The sequence below is a fragment of the Dama dama genome, chromosome 12, assembly GCF_033118175.1.
Source record: "Dama dama isolate Ldn47 chromosome 12, ASM3311817v1, whole genome shotgun sequence".
NCBI lineage: Eukaryota > Metazoa > Chordata > Mammalia > Artiodactyla > Cervidae > Dama > Dama dama.
The window spans coordinates 34,971,095-34,985,242 of NC_083692.1; the positions used below are offsets into that span (position 1 = coordinate 34,971,095).

Below are 14,148 nucleotides of genomic sequence, written 5' to 3' on the forward strand. Positions count from 1 at the left end.
ATGTTATCACATTGTGGTTCTTTAACACCACTTTACATTCTGTATCATTGGGGAGGGGAGGCCTCTTTAAAATAGTGTTTTAGAACTCTTTAAAACAGTGTTTTTAAAACCCTTTAAAACACTGTATCATTGCAGGGGGTGCTCTTTAAAACTCTGCCTTGGCGCCACAGAGTTTCACCCTCAGTAAGCTACAGGTGGGGCCTAAAAGCATTTCTAACAAGTTCCCATGTGATACTGACGCTGCTCGTTCAGAACCCCCACATTGAGAACTGCCAGTCTGTTTGGATTTTATTTTCAATAGTTCACACAACTCTTAAGCTTTCTAAAATACCTGTTTAATAGTCTTCTGTGATTCATCAACCTTAACTTTCCATTTATTCTCTTCTTGCTCCACACTTCTCTGTAGCTTCTGTAAAATTCCTTCCTATGAACACAGTACAGTTGTTCTGAAAAATTCATGTTCTAATACCAAGATAAACTACTTACGTCACTAATAAATTAATAATTATTTTTAAATGTAGACTAAAAATCATTTCCTACTGTTTCTGCAAGGACGGATTTGTATTTTTCACACTCTAGTTGTAACAATGTGTGCATTTCATCAGCTTCTTTCAACTTGTGCTCCAAATCCTGCAAAGAATGATATAAATAAAAATTCTCTAGTTATACCAGAAAGTTTTGTGCTTCAATTTGCTTCTGTACTTATTGATATATTAAGATAAATGGCTTCTGTTTTATCATTAATCATTATATTTTAACCTGCTCAAGTAGCAGTGAAATTCAATGACACTGTTAAGTCATTTGATTTTCCTAATAAAACTCCCAGTCTGGGACTTCCCTGGCAGTCCAGTGGTTAAGACTCCATGCTTCCAATGCAGGGGACACAGGTTCAAACCCTGGTCAGGAAACTAAGATCTCACGTGCCAGGAAAGAAAGTTTAGTTACTCAGTTGTGTCCAACTCTTTGCGACCCTATGGACTGTAGCCCGCCAGGCTCCTCTGTCCATGGGATTCTCCAGGCAAGAATACTGGAGTGGGTTTCCACTCCCTTCTCCAGTGGATCTTCCCAACCTAGGGATTGAACCCACGTCTCCTGCATTGCAGGCAGATTCTTTACTTTTCTGAGCCACCAGAGAAGCCAGGAGGAGTGGCCAAAAGATAAAACTCCTAGAGTACGTTTAATACAAAATATAATCATACAATTTTATATAAATAGGTTTGTCACAACTTAGTGAGACACTAAAATCAAGCAGATCCTCATATGAAATAAAGTCACAATGCCACAGGAAAGAGGGTTATATATTCATACCACTTGTGATACAAAAAAAGTGAATTTCCCAAATTTTAGCAGTCAAGCATAAAAATGCATCTAGGCTCTGAACACTCCTAAATAGTGTATTTGACAATATGTTAATAAACCAGTCAGGTTCTACCTATTAACTGGTCTTTACTTCCTGAACCCAAACTAAAAAGAGAATCAGAGATAAATATTCAGTTTTATAAATGACTAAGATAACAAAGCTGAAGAAATGACAAACACCAGCTTTGTACACATATCAAATATGAGGAAGACAATAGCATTTGCACCAAAATGTACACAAAATGAAATCACCTTCTTATACTTTCTGAAAAGATCACTACTCTACTCATAATGTAGTTATTATCTTTCCCAAACTTAAAGACAAATTCTGATTTATTCTTTTTTTCTACATTTGTTTAAAATATACATACTTGACTTCTTGAACTAACCTTAACCTCCTCTGAACCTGAAGCTCCAGCCACACATTCTTTTGCCTTCTTTTCAAATCCATGCAACCATTCACTATAACTCTGTAGAGAAAAAAGTCAAATAACTAATTTTTTAAAATACCTAAATGAAGTAAGTAAAAAAAAGGTAAATAACCAAATTGGAAGATTATAAAAAGAAACCTACATTGACAAACACCATCCCTGTGGAAATCTCAAATAAGATTAGAATTGTTAAGTAAGTTGTACATGACCTGGCCTTGAAAATAAACAGTAAAAATATGCCTGTGTACTATATTATCATCAAAATCAAATCTAAATTTATTTACCCTGTCCAAGGATATTTGCGAATAAATTCAGGCCATAAAGATAAGATTTGGGCTCAAACTAGCCTCTACCACTAACCAGTGCTGGGACTAATAGATTCGATCTTTAAGACAGAGAAAGCCTAGATCAAGCAATTTTTCAAACTTTTTTTTTTTTTTTTTAGGAGATAGTTCCACAGAGATACACTAGTCTGAAGATTTCAGGTTCTATGAAGGTATTCAAGGCATTATGAAAATACTTGAAAATAAATGTTATGAAACATTTTAAAAATCATAATGAGAAATAAGAATACACATTTATGTGTTTAAAATCAACAAAAATTCTATTTGTACTGTAAGGTTAGCTGAGGCAAACACAAGGCATACTTATAGCTTTAGTCATTATTCCAAATTTAAAAATAAATTATTCTAGATTTTTGATGCTTCTTGTCTCAATTTTAAACTCTGATAAAGAGTGTTAGGTAGATACTTTAAAGCAAATTTCCTCTTAGGTCTTTTAGGTCTTTGAAAGTGAAAGTGAAAGTCACTCAGTTGTGTCTGACTCTTCACCACCCACCCCAAGGGCTATACAGTCCATGGAATTCTCCAGGCCAGAATACTGGAGTGGGTAGCCTTTCCCTTCTCCAGGGGATCTTCCCAATCCAGGGATCGAACCCAGGTCTCCCGTATTATAGGCAGATTCTTTACCAGCTGAGCCACAAGGGAAGCCCGAATACTGGAGTGGGTAGCCTATCCCTTCTCCAGCGAATCTTCCCCACCCAGGAACCAAACCGGGGTCTCCGGCATTGCAAGCAGATTCTTTACCAACTGAGCTATCAGGGAAGCCCACTGATAGGTCTTTGGCTTAGTTTAATTCAAGATTTCAAAAAAACCACACGCACATGAAATTTCTATTAATTGCTCTGATTAAAAGCTTTACTTATGTGGCTGAATCAGGATTCTCTATACTTCATCAAATAAAAAACAAAGAAAACTGGATGTTGGAGATCACCCTGTAGTGCAATATCCCATAGTACATATTAGTCACAAAAGCCTCTCCATTTAAAAAAAAATTACATTCCCCTGTGGCTCAGTGGTAAGGAATCCTCCTGTAATGCAAGAGATGCAGGAGATATGGGTTCAAACCCTGGGCTGGAGGAGGAACTGGCAAACCAATCCAGTATTCTTGCCTGAAAAATTCCATGGACAGAGGAGCCTGATGGGCTACAGTCTATGAGGTCGCAAAGAGTCAGACACGACTGAGCACAATCATAAATTTGATTGATGATGAAAACATACTATTAAAATCCCACTTAGCTTCAAATACTAGGATTCTATATAAATTAAATTCAGCTGAAAAATTGTTTAGATGCTTCAAGTATATAAACTTCCCTTCAATCTCGGTCATATAGTTTAGATCTCATCTCTGCTGATTTTCTTGCGAAAAAGCAATAGAAAACAGTTTATAAAAATTACTTCATGTATAAAAGCCCTTTTTTATCTACTGACTATATTAATTTAATATTAAATTTAATCATTATTGCTTTATCTTAAGGTAAATAGTCTATTAACCATCATATCTCTAAAAACTCAAATACTAGACTCTAAGTAGCTCACAGAAAACTTAATATATTTCTTAAATATAGACTACATGCAGAAGTATTCAACTTTTATCAAGTGGATGAATAGAAGCCAAATATAATCATCCATATCTTACAGTGATTCATAAATATTTATAGTGTAAAAAAGGTTTGGTGGTTGTAGGTGGGTAATATAGCTGTTAAGAAATAATTTGTTACATTAAACAGAATTTTTAATTCTGGTGATCTTATACAATCTTTAAAGAAGAGAAATCATGAACTCTTCTGGCTCATAAAATACTATCAAACAAATCTCCCAATTTCATTATTCCATTAATGAAATATAAAATAGGAATACAGAAATAAAAACAACTTATGGCTACAAAGTAAAAAAATATGAAATATAGGAAGAACAACTCCTCCTATGTTTACTGTAAAAACAGCACTAGAACTGACAATTTATCCATATTGCCCAGAACAAGGTATTTCATCAATTCAACCAATTATCTATTAAGTGATCAAACCTGAATATATCCTTAACAGTTACAATGAAAACAGAAGCATTTTTGCTTCTTCTGCAAGTTAGACATAGAATATACATAGATAAAGCCTAAGAGAGCAAGCAGTTAAACTCAGACTGCACAGAGAACTGGTCATTAAGTTTACTTATATCACAACTGGCAACCAAAGCCCTCTCCTTGGAGAAATATCCTAATTCAAAATTTGGGGCAGGAAATGTATATGATAAATTCAGGAACATCTTATCACATCACTAAGCAAAGAAACTACCAAAGATTAGCAGTGCCCTGTCAAAAAGATTTGGCAGCCAGATTAAATAAGCTCCAATGGGCCAAAGAAGCACAGGCAAACATTGTTGCTGATTAGTTGCTAAGTAATGTCCATGTTCAACCTTTTGCGACCCCATGATCAATAGACTCCTCTGTCAATGGAATTTTCCAGGCAAGAATACTGGAGTGGGTTGCCACTTGCTTCTCCAGGGGATCTTCCCAACCCAGGGATCGAACCCACATCTCCTGCACTGGCAGGCAGATACTTTATCACTGAGCTTTATGGCCCTTCTAATGGAAATGCACAACACTGCTCATGAAATAGTCTTGCCTCCACCCTGTCCTACCCCTGAAGTGCTGAGTCTGAATCTAATCAAGCCTCCACTGATTACCAATTCACGAGATACAAAAAGGACAGAGGAACATACTGACATTACAGGGATGCAGTCAGCTAAAACCAGACTGGGAAAATGAACTTGAAACCACTACATTAAAAAAAAAAGGTGGGCCAGAAGGTATGCTGACAAAAGGGAACTCGTAGAATAAAAAGTATCTAAAAGACATCTTAAATCAATCACATGTTGACTTTATTTGAATCCTGACTAAAACAAACAATAAGTTGTTATTACTTCATTAAAATACGTTGTATCACAACTGAAGAAATTCAAGTATTGACTAGATGTATAAGAAATTTTTTAAAAATAGAATAATAGTATTTTTTTTAAGGAATCCTTATTATTTAGAAATATTTACTGATGAAATGCTCTGATGTTTGACTTCCTCCAAAATAACTTAGGAAGTACAGGGTTAGCGGTAAAACAAGTCTGTCAGTATCAATGCATGTCGTATAGGTAATTGTTAAGGTGAGATACTAGGTACATCAGGTTCATCATGCTATTCTCTCTACTTCTGACTGTATGTATAATTTTCAATTAAAAGGAAAAAAGACCTATAGTATCATTTTAGAAAACTATATGCACACTTATTGGTTCTCCTTCTCTGCCCTCAAATATTCATTATATTCTCTGAATCAAGAAAACTTTTCTCTCCCATTTAAAACACATACAATCTCAAATAAAACAAGTTATTCCAAATCATCTTTAAGACTTTTGCTTAAAAAGTTAACAGATGACCAAAATCTTAAGTTTTGAAATAAAGAGAGTCTGGTTCTTAGTATTAAATACTTTTTAAAATAAAGTGTTCCTAAAATTAAGTTCTATTTTTAATAAAGTCATTAAGAATATTACTGATTTATTAACCACTATTGGGTCTTCCCTGGTGGTTCAGACAGTAAAGAATCTGCCTGCAATGCAGGAGACCAGGGTTTGATCCCTGAGTCAGGAAGATCCCCTAGAGACAGAAATGTCTACCCACTCCAATACCCTTGTCTGGAGAATTCCATGGACAGAGGAGCCTGGTGGGCTGCACTCCATGGCGGTTGCAAAGAGTAGGACACAACTGAGTGACTAACATTTTCACTTTCAACCACCATTGACTTACGAAGAAATATTTCTTTCCCATTTATGGTGTTTATAACCTAAATAATGTCTTATATATAAACTTTATAGATTACAATAAAGTAGCAAATGAAACAACATAAATGATTTTGAACCAAGTTACCTGATTTTAACTACTCAAGACACCCTAGGTTAAAAATGAGAAAGACTGATAAGCACACCTTTAAAACCAAATGCAGAGTGCAAATGCTACTTATTCACAACTTCCTTAAATAATGATAAAGATGTTATGTTTTAAAAAATAATAAATTAATCTTACCAAATTAGAAGGGACAGACACCTTTGGAAATAATTTTTTGAGAACTTCTTTAGCTTCTAACTCAACAGCTTCCACGTGTTGTTGTCTTTCCTAAAGCAGAGGAAGCACCAAATCAAACTCAGAAGATTATAGAATTGAAAAATAAAAAAGCTACAGTCTTTTAAGCTTAAAGGAAGAAAAGGCAATGGTATTTTTAAAATTCTTCTTAATGACAAATGTTCAAATTTCCCATTCTGAAATATCAAAATGCTTACATAAGAAAAAAATCTGCAAAATCTCAAAGGCATCCTAAGTGACAAATAATGTCTTACACTAATCAAGCTGAGGCAATATCTGACAATATGAACAGTGTCCTTGCCATCAATTGATAACCCTCCAGGAACAATTCAAAAACGAAACCAAAACAAAAAACACTTCCTACAGCTAAAACAAGCTACATGCAAAAAGTATGCATCTGGGTGACATAACTGAGGCTGGCAAGTCTCTTTCCAAAAAATACATCTCTGATGGATGATAATACCATGGGATCAAAATGGCAACTTTGATACTTCCAGTTTCAAGGTCATATGAAGCTATTTATGCTAAACAAAGGGGGAAAAAAGAACCACCAAAATTTGACAAGTGTACATATGAAAAAAGGAGTAAAGAGAAAGAGGGAAAATTGATGGTATACTACTTCACCAATGCCATACATCAAGAAAACTAATTCTGACACAAATGAATGGACTCTGTCGGCTGTAAATTTAAAGATAAGTATTACAAATGCATGTCTAGATTTGGTGATTTCAAATCCAAGTCTAATGGGTATCAATGATTAATTCAAAGCCACAGTTTGTCAAAATTAGGATAATGATTTGATCACACAAAAAATAGATATCTAATATTCAAATTATCTCTACAAGATTAAAAAAAGACATCTATAAAAATACACATCTAAACAAAGCCAAGAAAATCATCTCAAAACACTGGTGAAGTTCAACAGGTGACAAGAAGGCAAGCAAGCTAGCAAGATCTCAAGCCGATCTTTCCCCCATTATTTAAACTGACCTTTCAAATCCATTACAGATTTAAGATCTATTACAGATTTAAGATGCACACACTTCATTTTAAGAATGGTATAAAATGGTATAAAAAATCTAAAGTTACGCAATAAGAAGCTAGAGATTAATCATATTCTGTACATATAAAATGCTGTTACTTTACTCAGATTAGTGGCAGGATTTTAAAAATGGAATATTTAATAGAGTATTTTCAACAATTCAATGAGTTTTAATGGAATATTTTCCATAACTCAATAAAGCCCACTATTTTTCAGAAATATACCCATCTAACTGCATAAAATAAGGTACATTCATTTAAGGAAAGTGATTAACAGCTAATTCAGAAACAATCAAGAGCTCATTTTTATCATCTGACCATAGAAGTGGTGGGCTTCCCTGATAGCTCAGCAGATAAAGAATCCATCTGCAGTGCAAGAAACACAGGAGACAGGGGTTTGATCCCTAGGTCTGGAAGATGTTCTGGAGAAGGAAATGGCAACCCACTCCAGTATTCTTGCCTGAAAAATCCCATGGACAGAGGAGTGGCGGGCTACAGTCCATGGAGTCACAGAGTCAGACATGACTGAGCAACGAAGCATAGAAGCAGTGGTGCAACCTCTAAAGAAAATCAGTTAGGAAGAGAGACTGTGAGACAGAAAATTTTTTGAAAATTCCCCAAGGGAAGAATAATCTAACTAAAGGAAATAGATGTCTAATTTGTAACTAACAAGAACAAAGGTAAACCAACAAGTTAAGTAAAAAGTTTTCATTTGACATAGTAGTTTGGTTGTGAATAGCAATTTCCATTCCACCTTAAAATCTGGAAAAGATATAACTGAAAATTGCATCATTATCATTATTTCCTTACTATTACAATTTCCTTACTATTTTTATCTAAGTGTAATATGTGTGAAATGTCTTTCATGTGAACCTGTCATTTACAGTGGCTCCTCAAGAACATATTTACTCCTTATAGTACAACTTGTAGTCTATAGGTTAATCAGTATCACTTTATACCTATGCTATCTCAGGGCTGTCTAAATATACACATTAAAACAGAGAAAGAGTATAAAGTCTATGCTCTATAGATCATTAGCCATGCAAAAGGCCATCATGCATTTGGTGATGAGGTTTGAAACATAGATAAATTCTTCTATTCATCACCAAACACATGGTGAAACAAATTCTAGTTTTCTTTTGGAATCATAACATGCAAGAATGCCAAGTGGTATATAACTTCTTGTAGGAATAGCATGATATTAGGAGTTTATCTACAAAGATAACCAGCCTCATTAGCAAAATAAAAGCTAAATCGGAGCTCTTAACAGTGAAAACCAAAGTTATAGAAACAATCAGAAACTATACAGAGCCCCTACTGCTGACAGAGCTGACTGCAGCCACTGACAATGAAACAATAATGTCCAAGCTGGCCTAGATTTTTCTATTCTCTGGTCTAGATTTCTCTGGTCCCAATATTTGCTAGCTGTCTCAAATCAAGGTTTTAGTGAAAATTAGGGTCTGATGAGTAAGTATGTAACTAAACACATATCCATCACACTAAAGGAAATATAACTACAAACATATATTTGGTTAAAATTTTTATTACAATTCTACTCTGCTTTTTTTTAAAAAAGTCCTTCAAATGCCATAAAGACTTACATTTAAAATTCAACGCATTACCTTAGCACACAAAATATTGATACTTCTAGAATGGTGAATTGAATAACAGAATGAACTTTAACCCATAACAAAAACTCAACAATTCTGTTCCAAGTTTATTCTTGGTAGGAATTTTCAAAATTCTTGAAACCGCCCCATTTATTTCTCTCAATCTTTAAATTCAACTTCTCAATTCTAATTGATTACAAATCTTTAAATCCATGGAACAACTTGAACTCAGGAAGAATTCTTAATTATCTGTAAGACAGAGGGAGGATATACGTTTCAGGAGTACTTTATATACTCCAGTTGAGAGAATTATCCCTTATACTAATACTGTATACTGAACATACATGCATCATTACCGTCCAGCCGCTTAAAAACCTAGTTTAATTTCATCTCTTCTAAGGGACCATGCCCAATAACACACCCAAAATCGATGCCTTCCTTGTACTTCTGAAGACTTTCATCGTTTTCCACCTTGTCTGAGTCATCTTGGTATGCCTCAGAGAATCTGGGTGTGTGTTTGTTAATGAGACTAGACTTTTTTTGGCTTAGTTTGCACCAAGTTCTCTTAACCAACCCAAGAGGTACACTCTGTCTGACAAGAGCTTACATGGGTAGCACAGGTCTCCTGAGACTCTTAAGCTTAAAGCAGTAATCACCAAAGCTCAAAAAATCAGGTAATCACAACAAAACAGCATGCCCAAAATTAAAGCTTCAAGGAGTAGATGAAAAAAGCAGAGATGACAGAGGTGATAAATATGGATGATAAGGAGATTTTATATTTAAATTGCAGTAAAATTAAATGCTTTAGTCAGATTTTAAGACAAGCTGCAGATTTTCTCTGTTCGGTGGATTGTTTCTAGGAGTTAGCATTACAACCTTGGAAGTCTTGTTCACTTTGTCCTGCAGCAATTTTTCAGTTGATGCCAATGCTTCCATTGCTTCCCAGTTTTTCTCCCGAAGGTCCTAATCATTTTTAGAAAAAATGATTTCAGTTTATCCATTATTGAAATATTTTTGCTTTTTGCTTCATCAGTATTTTGCACTGCATTTAAATGCTGGTTACGGCAAAATTATTTCAATGGGAAAATATGTATATTAGCAAAAAAATAAAAAGCAATGTTTAGAAGTTTGAATGAGAAAATAAAGATGCCCACTTCCCATGTTTTAGTATACACACCAAATACGCCAGCTTTAAAGTAATTACTATGCACACAAGACAAAGAAGAAAGCATTCAAAAGTAAGCACAGAAACCAAGATTACAAATATAATTTCAGGTACATCGAATATCAAAGGATTAAGGACAGAACAAATACACAAGTATTATAAAGGCTTTAACTATGACTTTTAAACAGGACCCATATCATTCATGGGACTTTCCACTGCAGCATAACAATTTTTCCTCTAAATATGTTTTATTGATTTAACACATTTCAAGTCTACCTGGGAATGACATAGGAATTCACTGTATTTCTCTATCTTTCCTGGCATGGTTAAATGTGCATACCAAAAAACCACCTGACAGGAATTGCACAAGCTACTTGATGAAGGCAAACAGGGAGGCTAGAAAGCTATAAAACCCATTCTTTTGTAAGAGAAAGAAGCTGCGCTCTGAAAGATCTATTTTAACAGCATTTCATTAGCAAATATTAATAAGGACAATCTGCTATATTTCAGTCTTTCTTCAGATTTAGAAATCTAAAAAGATTAAAAACAAAAACTAAAAAGCCAATAACCACTATGTATTGAATGCTTACTTGTGTGTCCAACACTGTAACCTGGCACTTCACATAAATTTTCATTAATCCTCATAACAACCAGAAGAGGTACATATACCCATTCTATAGATGGCAAAACCACAGCTCAGGTAAGTTAATAAACATGACCACGTGTACAAAGCAAATGAGGAGGCAGAACTAGAATGGACTGACGTTACGATCTGCTGGCCTCCAGTGTCCCGGCTCTTTTCACACTCTGCAATGCCTCCAGCACTGCTGCTGCTGCTGCGTTAAACTGGCATTACTGTGCCATCCTTATCTTACAATTCCAATCATAAAACACAGCTAGGATGTTAACAGTAATACTGGCAAATTCATCTCTGGTTTTCTGGCCAAGCAATGCTATTAGTAACGTTACAAACACACAAAGGGCAATTCACATACCTAATTTTGACAAACTCAGGGGAGCAGAAACATGTCAACTTGTTAAATTAACAAATTAATGCAAACTTTGAAAAATCAAATTTCATTAGAAAATACCAGCTTAGATTTCAATAACATTTCTAACTTTGCTCAAGTCTTAACAATGAAATTTTTGTGTGCAAAAATTTTTCATCTAGCAAGAATGCTTGTATTCTACTTAAAGCTGTCGTCTTCTGATCAGAGAGACTTTAAGAAACTTATCTAAATTTACTATTTGTCAATATTTCTCAGGGCACTATCCCATCCATTCTAACCTAAATGTATTCAGATTGTGAGGGCTCTAACATGCTTAATCACCAAAATTTGAAAACGCCTCTCAGTTTAAAAAGGAAGTGCCAGAGACTTCAAAAGACATATAATTATTGAAAACACTAAGTTTGAATTCTGGCATTACTTTTATAGTTTACAAAAAGGCTAGCCCAGTCAAAAAAAGAAAAGCCTTTAAGATAATGAGCTGAAAGAATAATTTTCCAGTAAAGGTTCAACAGAAAGTAAACTATAGGTTTCTTTTTAAGCTGAAGCTATAATAATTCTAACTTGAATATTTAAATATTCAGATGTGTACAAAATGGACTTTTCACTTATTCATTAAAAAAAAATCTACTCTCTAATAAAGTGATTTCCCCAATTATCTTCTCAAAAAACCTACACACAAAACAGTACTTTCCTACAAAGATTAAGAAATTTAAAGTAAAAGTAGATTAAAAGAATTCTAATCCATGGATTTCAGTGAAATAATAATAAGCTTTATTCTGGTAAAGACTTGCTTACATTATTTTTCTTCCTCTGGTGTTCAACAGCATCCTTCAAAGAATGTAACTCATTCTGGAGATCAGTTATTTCCTTATCTCTTTCTGAAATTCTAAACCAGAAAATGGATTTATATAACAGTATTTTAGGTAAACAGTGAACATAATATTAGTTACTACAAAATAAAAACAGCAAGTAGGTGATGCTTTGAAAAACACAGTAACCTAGGCAAACTCTTTAGGCTTAACTACAGTTACCACAGAAAATTTATTTTCAGAATGAATTCTTATTTTCAGAAATAAATAAAACTTTATAGTATGATATGTTGACATTTATGCTAAAAAGAAATCATCCCCTAAGAAACAGTTCATGAATACATGAACTGCTATACTTGTAGTTACTTCTATTTTTAACTAGGGCAGTGAAGTAACTATTTTCACAAGAGTAAAAAGTGATGTAGGTGCACTCCCTTCATTTTTTTTTCAGAAGGTAATGAAATCATTATGACTTTCAGTGGCTAACCCACAATAAAAGTATGACATTAACGTAAGGTAGGTGTTCTCATTTCACTTAACAGTCTTAGGAGTCATCTTATTTTGGTTCTGTCAAATGACTTAGTTACTTCCCAGAAACGCAGAAAGAAATGGCAAAGATTTATACTTTGATTCTGTTATAGCTGAGAAGTAGCTAGGGTAGAAAATTAAATTACAAATACCTCTTCCCTAAAAATAAGGCTCTATATAAGGGGTTCGCAAACTAGAGTTCTAGGCAAGACCCACAGTCTGGTTTTGTATGAACCTCAAGCCAAGAGCTGATTTTATGTTTTTAAAGAATTGTGGGGAATAAAGGAAAAAAAGAGTATGAAACTATGTGGCCCACAAAGCCTAAAATATTCACTATCAGGCCATTTATTAAAAAGAAGTTTGTTTGCTGACCCTTGCTTTACATAGTCAATCTTAAGACCCAATTTAACAGTAAATAATTCTAAACTAGTAACTTTGTAAACCACCAACTTTGTAAACAAGTCAAGATAGAAGAACATATAGATATTTCACTGAATATACTTAATGTGGCTGACATTTAACATGCTGAAGCATACCAACTTATCTGAAATGACCTTAAATACAGCCTCTTAGAGAAAAATACAGACCCACAATAAAAATGTTTCAGTTAAAAAAAACAAAAACAAAAAAACTCCTTAAAAGAAGCAACCATAGAGATTACAAGATTTGCTTTTTTAATGCAGAAGCTAAACCAAAGTTTGCATGGTTCAATTCCATAATGGTATCAGTAGAATAAGTGAGATAATTTAAGGTAAATTAGTAAAGGCTTCAAAGTATAGCTATATGTGATTAGATATTTTCTGAATGCCTGAAAAACCAGTATCACGCTCAACAAAATGTTCAAAGAAACCCAAATATTTAATACCATAAAAGGTACATTAGCTCAGCCAAAGGCATAGCTAAGCTCTTTGATCTACTATCCAAGAAATCCAAATAGAACTGTAAAAAGTAGGGGAGCATTTGCAATTACATTAAATTGCTTATCTGAGAACTATTTAGTAATAAAAATTTACCACTTTTCAAATTGTGAATAAAGATTATTACTTACCCTTTTAACAGTTCTTCATGAGGGGGAAAAGAAGATGCCTATTAAAAGAGTTCAATGTTACTTTAAAACAAAGCTTTCCAGAAGACTGCAAATAACTAAAACTCTTCTCAGACATAAATTAAGGCAACACCAAAGGTAAAACTATAGCATAATTGATATGCCATCAAAAAGTAATTTTAATAAAAACATGTACACATTTATAAAATGTATTGAGTGTTAAATCAAACCTTCATTGTCACTATAGTCTTAAAACTTTTCACTTAAATATATATCAGTTTCCTATCAGGTGCAAAGCATTGAGTTAATTTAAATTTTCATAATGCACAATTCATATTTGACTATGTTAAGTTTCCAAAAACCATTAATGAAGGAAAGGTTAGGTAATTTACATGTAAAAACTTTTACATAATATTTATATATTATGTATATAGCCCTTCATATACAGTATTTAAGCTTGATGACTATAATCTCCCAAACTAAACTACTATAAACTTCTTGTTGACAAGGACGCTAATTCTTTTGTCCTTCAAAATAGTTTCCAGTTTATCCATATACATACATACGATAAATTAATTTAAAGACTATTTTGGCAACAATTAAAAAAACATACACATCATATTTTTACCAAGCAGAATTATACTTTGAAAAAGTATTTTGAATAGTGGTAAATTATTACTTATATATTA

The 14,148-nt window shown here is 33.7% G+C and overlaps 1 protein-coding gene across 10 annotated transcripts in view; it reads right to left on the reverse strand.

The window, feature by feature from the left end:
* The window catches only part of KTN1 (kinectin 1), a 109,496-nt gene that overhangs the window by 14,655 nt on the left and 80,693 nt on the right, over positions 1-14,148 (reverse strand). For 6 of the 10 annotated variants that reach the window (XM_061156983.1, XM_061156988.1, XM_061156984.1 and 3 more), the window contains 7 exons: positions 13,463-13,500; positions 11,873-11,963; positions 9,779-9,865; positions 6,195-6,284; positions 1,749-1,829; positions 541-630; positions 332-424 (listed from right to left, as the gene is read on the reverse strand). In XM_061156983.1, coding sequence (XP_061012966.1) covers positions 332-424; positions 541-630; positions 1,749-1,829; positions 6,195-6,284; positions 9,779-9,865; positions 11,873-11,963; positions 13,463-13,500 — 570 coding nt within the window. The remainder of the gene's footprint in view (positions 1-331; positions 425-540; positions 631-1,748; positions 1,830-6,194; positions 6,285-9,778; positions 9,866-11,872; positions 11,964-13,462; positions 13,501-14,148) is intronic. The other 4 variants (XM_061156992.1, XM_061156989.1, XM_061156991.1 and 1 more) reach the window with 1 other exon arrangement.